We start from the raw sequence: 11,168 nt of genomic DNA, 5'->3' as shown, positions 1-11,168 counted from the left end.
CTTTTCCAACGCTCCTTGGTGGGCGAGAAGGCACTCCTGTGACGATCACAGGAATAATGTAAGATAAGACCCCTGTCCCTTTTCCAGCGCCTCGTGGTGGGCTAGAAGGCACTCCTATGACTGGTCACAGAAATAATGTAAGATCACACCCCTGTCCCTTTTCCAACGCCTGTGGTGGGCGGGAAGTCACCCTTGTGACTGGTCACAGAAATAATTTAAGATAAGACCCCTGTCCCTTTTCCAACGCCCCGTGGTGGGCGAGAAGGCACTCCTGTGACTGGTCACAGAAATAATGTATGGTCACATCCCTGCTTCTTTTCCAACGCCTCGTGGCGGGCGAGAAGGCATCCCTATGACTGGCCACAGAAATAATGTAAGGTCACACCCTGTCCCTTTTTACAACACTTCATGGGGCGGGGACTAGTCCCCTGTGACTAGTCAAAGTAATTACATAAGTTACAGAAACGAAGATTATTTCATGATAATACTGTATAAATTGATTAACAGGAATTAGTGTTTTCTATCATATTGAAATAAAAGTTTAATGATGATAAGGCTGAAAAATAGTGCGAGGCTCAAGGACTGAAAATCACTATATTTTATCAACTATAATTGCACTGTTACCATTTTTTCAGAAAAATTGGCTAAATGGTGAAAATAGGCTAATTGTCCCGAATTTCGGTATGGCTAACATTTTTGGTAATTTTTTTTTTAGTTAATAGGATAAATTTCATAAAATCCATCCTTTTCAGGACGAGTAGCCAAATGGTAAAAATAGGCTAGTCCCGAAATTCGGGATGACTATATGCAGCCAAAATTTTAATTGTTTGAATGAAAATTGCATACTTTTGTACAATTTATTCTAATTCTGTTAATTTATTCTATTTTTTTTTTATTAAATCTAATTCATTGATTAAATTCATTCTTTTTATTCAAAATTCAAATTTTTTGTTACGTACTAGTCTTTTGGTGTTGAAAATTCAACTCTGGTTGGAAATCAACTTTTTTGTTAAAAATGAAATTGTTTGGTTGTAAATTCAATTCTTTTAAACAAATTGAAAATTTTATTAAACGTTTAACTTTTTTGGTTTAAAGTTCATTCTTTTTGGTTGAATAGGATAGTATTATATTTTTGGTTGAGAATTCATCTTTTCTGGTTAAAAGTTTAATTAATTCGATAAAAATTCAACAATTTTGTTCAATTCATTCTAATTCTGTTGATTTATTCTAATTTTGTTAAATTCAATCCAAGTCATTAAATAAATTCATCCTTTTTTGTTACAAATTCAACAATTTAGTTGGAATGTTCGTTTTTTGTGCTTAATGACGCAACTGTTTGGTTACTAACTTAATTATTTTGATAAAAATCGAAGAATTTTATTTAAAATGTAACCTTTTTGGTTGAAAATTCAACTGTTTTGTTGAATATTCATCTTCTTGAGTTAAATTCAATGGTTTATAATTTAAAAGTTATTGTCTTATACAAATATCTACTATTACATTTTTTATTAAAAATTAACTTTTTTTTGTTGAAGCTTCACGATTTTCATTGAAAATTCATATCTTTATTTGAAATTGTTACCGAATACTTTAAAATTCGTTATAAATATATCAAAATAATTTTAACTACTATATTTTAGGTAGAGAATTGATGTTCCTTAGTTTGAAAATTCGTCTTCCTGATTTAAAAATTGATATTTTTTCGTTCAAATTTATTATTAATTAATTAATTTATTAATAATCTATTTATTTTTATTATTTTTATTTATTTTTTCAATTTATCTGTATTAGTTAAGGATCTTATTACAAATTTGTTCTTTTTTTGTTGAAAATTATTATTTAAGTTTAAAATTTGACTACATTCGATTTTTGGTTGCAAAATGATCTTTTGTGTTTGAAAATTTATGTATTTTATTAAAAAATTGACGTTTTTGGTAGAAAATTATTCTTCTTGGTTGAAAATTGAACTATTTGGTTTCACATTCATCTGTTTTGTTTAAAGTGCAATATTTTTCCTGAAAGTGTTATGAATTAAAAGCGTTTTTGGCTTCTTGCAGGTTGGTGGAGAAGGGGTTCGCCATACAAAAAGTGTGTATTCCGAAATGTGAAACATTTTATGCCCCGCTTCTGTTGGTTTAAAATTATATCTTTGGTTTTCGATAATAATCTTGAAAATTATCTATTTGAAGTTTGTTTAAATAAAAAAGAAATTAAAAAGTATATTTTAAAACAGTTTAACCAAATTAATTTTTCGACGTGTTAAATCTCTAATCGGTTAAATTTAGAAATTATTCAAATTGTTTAAATTTTTAACCAGGCAAACAAAAAGAACTAATTTGAAAATAAATTAAACTTGTTGGTTAATAAATGGCTCATTATTTGTTCAGATTTAGTCATATTTTTACATTTAAATTGCAATAACTTATATTTTTTGGATCAGCAACGACATAATTGGTAATACATTTTTTTATTATTTTTAATGTCTAAACATATTTTCGGACACACTCTTTTTTATGATACACTAGGTCTTAAGTCTTAACCTTCTCCGGAATCACGCACGTCCTCAACTAAAAATCATACTCTGGTCAAAAATGTTTCCCAAATTAATCAAAAAGTTTTTTTTTTTTAATTGGACAATTTGTGTTTTGTATTTTGCATACCAAGGGATCAACCTAAAATTTTCTATAAAACCAATTAATTTTTTATTATAATTATGTTTTTAAACATATTGTTTCTAAAACCCAATTCATATTTGGTTCGTTTGCCCTAATCTCAGGTCTTAAGGCGAAATGGAGATTATACATTATTTTTCGATTAGAATATACGAAATTGTAGAATCTATAAAAAATGTGGTCGTCTTTATCAAAGTTTCGGATGCTTTCAAAGTGTACGTTTTCTAAATGCTTGTGTTATAAACTTTGAAATTTATACTTATCAATATTAAATTATGCAAAAATATACTAAAAATCATTAGTCATTTTCTTTATGTTTGAACATGATTCTCAGAAAATGGTTCAAAATATTATTACTTATCACACGGAGAGAAATTTTGAGAGATTAATTTGCGGCACTGCTCCTTGATATTATCACGCTTTTGCGCGAGAACTAACACCTAGGAACCCTTTGCTTTTAAAGCAGTGGTCTCGAAGATACAGGTATTAGGCATTGTAGCTCTAAAATCAGGCGTTTTCCGTGAAGTAATCTTTTGAATTTTCTCTCCGTGCAGGAATTCTTTTTAAAATCAGAAAAATTTGATTACACATTCCTGCCAAAGGATGTTTTGGGGCTGCATTTTCAAAGTGATGAAAATTTGTATTATTTTGAATTATTCACTTCCTTAAAATAGTAATATAATACAATGTAACATAGAATAAAATTATTAGGTTATTATTTATAATTTAAATGTATAAAAACTTATAAAAAAAGGTAAATAATAATTGTTTCCTAACCTCAGAGTAAGAACTACGATTTCAAATTTTTAGAGATGTTTCACGATATATATGTTTTTAATACTTTATTCTCCCCTGAGAGCTCTTCCAAAATATTTGCAAAAGTTCTTTTCTGATGAAATAGCATTTTATTTTTAATGCTTGGTTATTTTCTGCAGCTTCCTGTTACCTGCGTTTTTTGAAATCATTATATTTGACAAATGTAAATTAAATTTAATCTACTGGTATATTGTACTAGACTGAGTGCATACGGGAATAAAAGTGTATCGCAATAGGTGGAAAGCACTGGCTTCTGTGTTACTACTATCTTTATCTTGAGCCTCTGTGATAATAGATCTAAGATAACCAGTAATTTACCAGTTTGACCAGCAGGCAAACTGGTCTCTATACTCATACCAGCCTTTAGGAAGGCAATTCGCAGAAGCATTTGCGAAGTATACTCTTTTTTGCTATCACAAATAGAATTCCTCTCCCTTTCAACGATTATCGGCATAGTTTTGTATTTTTACAATACTCGTAAGTCGAAATTGATTCTTAGATTAAGTAAAAAGAAAAACCAGATGCTGCACAGTCCTTTAAACTTTAATGTATTTGAAGTTCTGAACGTTCAAATGAAATATTTTTTACCAATTCTGTTTTATATATAAATATTGTTCTCGCAACAATTAAAAATGAAGTTTCTATTGGTAGTATATTATTTTCAATATAAATAAATAAGGATTCTAGCTTTGTTATTGTTTACCAAGCCATTACTTACAAATTTCGTTCATTTGAACGTTCAGCACTTCAAGCACATTAAACTTTGTTTCTTATTTTATCACTTTGCTTCCTCGCTACATGGATCAAATTCCGTTTCCTTTTTACCTAATTCCCCCTTTTCCTCCTTAAATTGGAAAAATCCCCTAAAATACTTGAAAACGATACTTTCGACCCATGTTTCCTCTTTTCTTATTTTTTTTACAAAGTTTCGATTAATTTTTTATGAATATGAACAGAAGTTCAAGGCATCAGAAGACAAGAAGCTTTGTAAGATTTTTTTTTAAATTTTGTATGATAGTAATTTCAAATATTACCCAAACGAATGATTTGCTAGTTTTTTATATTTAAAGGATATTTTTAGTTGCAAATTAAAAACATCTTTGTAGAGGTTACGAGCTTCACAGCCAAAAGTTCTCTAAAAAAGAAAAAATAAGGATATTTTTTACAAAAATAAAGGGATAAATTCTTTCAAAAAATATCAATATAGGAACTAATATTAAACTCAAATTAAAACGTTTCAAATTCCTAAGGTCTTAAGTAAAAATAATGCATTTTCAATAAAATCGGTGACTTTTAAAACAAAAAAGGTGATTTTTCAATCAAAAAAATGAATTTTCTACAAAAAAGGCGAATTTCGAAACTAAAGATATGAATTTTTAACAAAGTGGTCGAATTTTCTAAAAAAAGAGATTAATTGTCAACGAAAAATATAGAAGTTGATATTAAAAAAAAAAGATAAAAATTTTTAATTTTAAAAAGTTGAATTCATAAAATAGTGGAATTTTCAAAAAAAATCGTTGATTTTTCTAACCACATTCTTGATTCTTCAAACCAAAATTATGAAATTTCTACAAAATATTGCATTTTTAACAACAAAAAATGAATTTTGAACAAATTAGTTACATTTTTAACAAAAACGAAAATGTAATACTTGTTATTTCCACAAAAAAGATTTTTATTTTAAATAAAAAGTGTTTGAAAGACTACTTTTCTTTTGGTTGTGGCCAAATAGTTCAATTTTTTGCAAAAAAGAAGAATTTCCTACAGAAAATTTGAATTTTCGTCTAAATAGTTGAATTTTCTGCCAAAAAAGTGGAATTTTGAACAACAAAAAACCAATTTTCAAATATTCGAATCAAAAAGTTATTTGACTTAGTTAGTTGAATTTTCTATCAAATAACTGCTTTTTTTAGCAGAAAAAACATTTTAATTTTCATACAAAATGATGATTATTTAACAAAGATATGGAATTTTCAATAAAATGTTTAAAGAGCAGACTAAAAAAGATAAATTCTAAACCAAAAATATAATAGTAGATTTTTCAACCAAGAAAAATAAACTTTCAGCTAAAAATAGTTGTACTTCTTATTGAATTCTATTAGTTTAGTTAAAAATTAAGGAGGAAAGTGAGAAAAGAGTGAAATAGGGTAAAGACGGTGAGCCAGCTATTATAGAAATTTTGAGTCATTTTTAATGCTTTTAAAATATGGAATAAAATACGTTCAATGGCGTATCAGAGAGAAGTATGTCAATTGTCGTTGGAGAAACAAGATTTTGGAAATTGAACATGATATTCAAAAAAGTAGTGTGTATTAGGACCCTCTAACAAAGTATACCTAATTACATTGAACTTAATTGTTAAATGGCTTGCTTTTACATGTTAGCAAACTGCGTATTTTATAAAATTGCCGAGATTGCCTAAGGAAACAAAAAAAGAAAAAGTAGGTTTTTGAAATAATCATTTTTGTATTTATTAAATTATTTCATTCTATCTCACTTAAGAAAATATTCTTTGAACACCTCAGCGTTCTGCACTGATAAGAATATACTGGAAAGAATTGATAAGAGTAGAGAATGGAAATATATCTACTGATTAAAAAACATTTAATAAATTAAAATAGGAGCATATTTTAATTCTGTTATGCAGAATTGCATATAACTATTTTTTAATTTTTGATGTTCTTGATTTTTCTTCTAATGTATTTTCATCATTAGAAAGTGCTGAAATGTTCAACTTATTTTTCAAATCTAGCTAAAGACAAATCTTTAAACACGGAAATGACTAGAAAATGGATAAAGAAAAGGCGCTGCTATTAAGAGGGCACCTTTCAATCATTATTAACGAAATACCTAGAAAGAAATATACCTAGAAAGTATTGATATAATTATTACATAGCTTAGTTAAAATTAATGATTTATTTAAATTTTACTTAAATATTCTAGACAATTTCAGAAACTAGTTTGAAATATTTAAAACGGAATCTGAATTTTATTTTGAATTTTAAATGTAGTGCAATACACATTATTTTATATGGTTTAGAAAAATATTCATTATTATTATTGCAGGGCATTAAACACAATGCAGAGGCTTCAGAAAATGGCTGCAAAGACTGATAATTCGAGATCGATTGACAATCAAAACGATGGTAAACAACATTGACTAATTAAAATTACTCAAAGACATATTCAGTTTCTATAAAGCAAGATATCGACGATACCAAATATCTTTATATCAAGATAAATAGTTACCAAATTCAAATTAAAACCTCAATAGAGTTAATTTTTTGTTTTCAAATAAATTGAGTGCAGAATGTTTAAAGATATATTTTTCGTTGGCATTAAAGGAAGCAGCATGGAAAAAGAAATGATGACGCTCACTGGTAGTGACACTTCCGGTCGCCGTGTCCCGCCTAATTACCTTTACAATACAGGATCCGAACAGGGAATTGGCAGCCCGGATCATGACCAAAGGATTCATAATCGTAATCATGCGACGGAAGACCAATTGGGTCCTCTGCCTTCTAATTGGGAAAAGGCTTATACAGAATCAGGAGAAGTTTACTTTATAGAGTAAGAATTTAATCTTTCGATTACCATCTTCAAAACTAATACAAAAACTATAAAAGATTGTTACAAATTTAATTATAAACAAAATGATTCCGTTTACAGCCACAACACCGGAACTTCTCACTGGCTCGATCCTCGGTTATCGAAATTTCAAAAACGATCTCTCGAAGAGTGCCTTGATGATGAACTGCCTTACGGATGGGAGAAAATTGATGACACGCTTTACGGTACTTACTTTATCGATCACGTGAATCGACGAACTCAATATGAAAATCCAGTATTGCAAGCGAAACGAGCTCAGCAAAATATGTCGGACAGGAAGAGTCCTAATTTCACGAGAAACCCTGAACAATTAAAGGGTCAAAGAATTCGCTCATCGCTCATCAAGAGTTCTCGAGGCCTTGGTTTCACAATCGTTGGTGGAGATGACACAGTCGAGGAATTTTTACAAATTAAAAGTGTCGTTCCTAACGGACCTGCCTGGCTAGATGGAAAACTTCAAACCGGTAGGAACATTTGAATAAAATTTAATGAAACTTTTAGGGTGGCCACAAACCGAAACCCCGAGAATTAGCGTGAAATTTTAAGCACCGGAAATATTTCAAATTTCTTTTTAAGTTTCCAATAATGATCGGCGCGCTCTTTGAAAAAAATGAATTGGCCCTGCTGAGAAATTTTGATAGGATGTGGTACAAAAAAATGTAATAGTTTTCAATCTGTTCTTTGTATCCGCAATTTTAGGAATTCCGTTCAAATATCTATCAATTGTTTTTTATATAAAATCTGCAGGGTGGCCGCTGGTCCGGGAATTTTTTGAGACTGGAAAACCCCGGGAAATGACAGTGAATTTTTGGTTTGGTCGAGAATTTTACTAATATTTAGAAGTCAAATCTGTCCATCTTACGAGTTAAATAGTTTTTTTAAGTAACTAGTTGAATTATTTTTTTAAATTATGACATCATTCATTTCACGACGCGTAGTTCGAGAATCTTTTACTTAAAAAATTTTCCATTTTAGATTTTTATTTTTATGCGTTTATTTTTAATTTAAAGAATTTGAAAGTAAGTCTTGGCGGATTAAACAAGTAAAAGCGTTTGAAGTTGAACGGTTTTTGATGAAAAAAATTATTTTAGTAACTAAATATAAATAAATAAAATATTTTGAAAAATGAATCTGTATTCGAAAATCTTTGTCATTAAAAAATTTAAACGTCCAATTGAAACTTTATAAACTATTTTCAACTAAAAAACAACTTCATAATAATATATTCGTGATTAAAGGTTTTCATTAAATTTAAAATATTGTTTTAGTCCAAAATATTCTATTTTTGATGTATGCAATTTACATTTTTTGAATTTAGATAATAATTATTTTATATTTAAGAATATTTGACTGTTCATTAGGGTGATCCTTATTTACTCTAGGTAGATTTTGGCTTTGGACTTTCGACTCTGTACAATTATGATCTTTATACTATTTAAAAAAATATATATCTACACGAAATTTATTTATTTATTTTCAAAAAATTCACAAAATGTCGGATACCTAAATTTGAACAAAAATTACCATTTTTAAAAATAATAATACAATCTCGTTAAATTGTTACAAGAGGCAAATTTATTTATTAGAAAGTACTTGATGACGAAATTCAAAATTAAAAAAATTCCAGATGGCCGTCTAAATTTTGTTTTTAAACTCCTTATTTCTTTGTTTCTCGATAACAACTTTTCAGGTAACATTTAAAGCTTCATTATTGTAAAAAAACCTATTTTGTGATGCATACAAGTCAAAATTTGGAATAATTTAAAACGGCGCCTTATGAAATACTGAAAAACTCGTTTTTTTGTATGCTTTTCGTCCAAAGATCTTAAAATTTTGAAGAAAAATCAATTGTATTGTTACAAAGTGTATTGTTGGAAGTAGATCCCGAAATTTTCAATAAAATAAAAATGGCGCCTCATTAAAATTTTAAAACGTTGCATCATTTTTACAAATTTAAACAAAATATGAAATACATTTTCGCAAAGGATTTACTGTTTCTCAAAACCACTTGTTTAAAAAATTTGTAAAGCTGAAGTATACTGGGAATTTTTTGTTCTTGATGAAATTTGAAAACTTTTCACCGAATTTTCGAAAATTTTGATTATTTAATATTTTATTGGCCAACCTTTGAAACTTAAAAAAAAGTTTACTTTAGGGGAAATTTCAAGATGTACTTCGAATCATACATTTTATAACAATACAATTAATTTTTCTTCAAAATTTGAAGATCTTTGGACAAAAGCATAGAAAATACGAGTTTTTGAGTATTTCATATGGCGCCATTTTGAATTTTTTAAAATTTTAACTTCAATGCATCACGTAATATATTTATTTACAATAATGAATCCTTTTAATTTGCACCTGAAAAGTTGTCACCGAGAATCAAAGAAATAATGAGTTTAAAAAACAAAATTTGGGTAGCTGTCTATAATTTTTTCAAAATTTGGTATTTTAGATGTTATTACGAGCTTTCTAATAAATATATCTGCCTCTTGTAAGAATTTGACGAGATTTTGTTATTAATTCTGGAACTTGTAATTTTGGTTCCAATTTAAGGACCCGCCATTTTGTAAATTTTGAAGAAAACAAAAAATTCGGGTAAGTTTATTTTTTGAACATAATCTAAATATCATGCTTGTACAGCGCTAAAGGATTCCAATGAAATATAAAAAAAATAACTGCATTTTAAATTGCACGAGAAACTTTAAGTGCTTTGGGCCACATGTTAATATTAACCGATTTAGCTCAAATTTGGTGGAGATAATTTTTTTTCTCATTCAAACAAAATAGGGAAGTGAGGCCAAGAACAATCCAAAATCGAAAAATATTATTTTCAAATATTAAAAATATTAAAAATAAATAAACAATTTAAAACTGAATAGTTTGAAATAGAAAGCCTTAAATCGTTCAAATTTCAAAGAGCCTTTCAACTTTAAATCTTATAATTTAAATTATTATTTAAAAAAAATTAATTTTTAAGTGAAATTCTTAAATTTTGGTGTACAAATATCAATTGAACACTTATTATTTGTAGAAAAAATTGAGTAATTTCAAGAGATATTTATAAGTTTCTATATGATGTAAAATTAATTTTAAACATTTAAAATGATTTCATATAATTTAAACAAAGTGACTGTATCTACAAAAATTCTGCTATTCGCTAAAAATATTTTCTTAAGATTCATAGGAAAATTGAAAATGATTTTTCAGTTTAAAAAAATATTTTAAGAGAATATTTATTTTAATATTTATATTATTGTATATTATTCATATTTGTTTATTTATTTTTATCGAGCATTTGAATACACAATTTTTGAATTAAAAAAATTGTTGAACTTCAATTTTAAAAGCCTAAAATTCAAGAGATCCACTTAGAGTGATTTTTTTTTATTACTTCAAATACAATTGACCTGGAAAAAACCGAGAATTTTGTTCGTTGAGAAAAAATCGGGAATAACCGTGAATTTTATCCGTTTATCTAGGTTTTTGATTCGATTATACTAAAATGAATATTAAAAGTATTTGGATGTTTTATTACTCTCAGTTTGTTCAATCACAAAACGAACAATGAAAAAGACTTTATCGTCAGTAAATTATTGCTGTTCATCTGAAATTGTAGATACATATTTTTTTAATCCAAGCGAAAATTCTCGTTTTAAAACAAAAGTATAAAAACTGTAAATATGATTTGAAACAGGGCATTTTTAAAGAGATATATGTCATTATGAGAAAAGTGATACTTTAAGTTGGAGCAGAAAAATTTCCAAAACAATTTTTACTCATTTTCACCCCAGGTGATGAAAAAAAGCTAAAATTCTGTAAAAAAAGAATTTTCAAGGAAAAGTGTATAAGTTGATATTCTCATAACAAAAGGTTTTAATTTTTAATGAAATGAAGTTGAATTAAGTCACAAAATAAGAATTTGCAACAAATTAGTTGGAATCACTTTAAATTTTTTTATCGAAATTGTTTAAATTACACAGGCCGACAAAATTTGACAAAGGTCCGGAACCAGAGACCAGACCTAGTATACCCGAAGGTTTTTGCTGCGCTGAATCCGAATCCGACCTC

The 11,168-nt window shown here is 27.8% G+C and overlaps 1 protein-coding gene across 3 annotated transcripts in view; it reads left to right on the top strand.

Moving 5' to 3' along the window:
- Positions 1–11,168, top strand: part of LOC117170727 (membrane-associated guanylate kinase, WW and PDZ domain-containing protein 1-like) — a 27,524-nt gene that overhangs the window by 2,792 nt on the left and 13,564 nt on the right. For all 3 annotated transcript variants that reach the window (XM_033357753.1, XM_033357751.1, XM_033357752.1), the window contains exons 2-4: positions 6,555–6,634; positions 6,833–7,058; positions 7,158–7,561. In XM_033357753.1, coding sequence (XP_033213644.1) covers positions 6,568–6,634; positions 6,833–7,058; positions 7,158–7,561 — 697 coding nt within the window. In that variant the 5' untranslated portion in view covers positions 6,555–6,567. The remainder of the gene's footprint in view (positions 1–6,554; positions 6,635–6,832; positions 7,059–7,157; positions 7,562–11,168) is intronic.

This window comes from Belonocnema kinseyi, chromosome 4 (genome assembly GCF_010883055.1).
Source record: "Belonocnema kinseyi isolate 2016_QV_RU_SX_M_011 chromosome 4, B_treatae_v1, whole genome shotgun sequence".
Classification (NCBI taxonomy): domain Eukaryota; kingdom Metazoa; phylum Arthropoda; class Insecta; order Hymenoptera; family Cynipidae; genus Belonocnema; species Belonocnema kinseyi.
The sequence above is the reverse complement of the archived record's forward strand: the minus strand, read 5'-3'. Positions and strand labels throughout refer to the sequence as shown.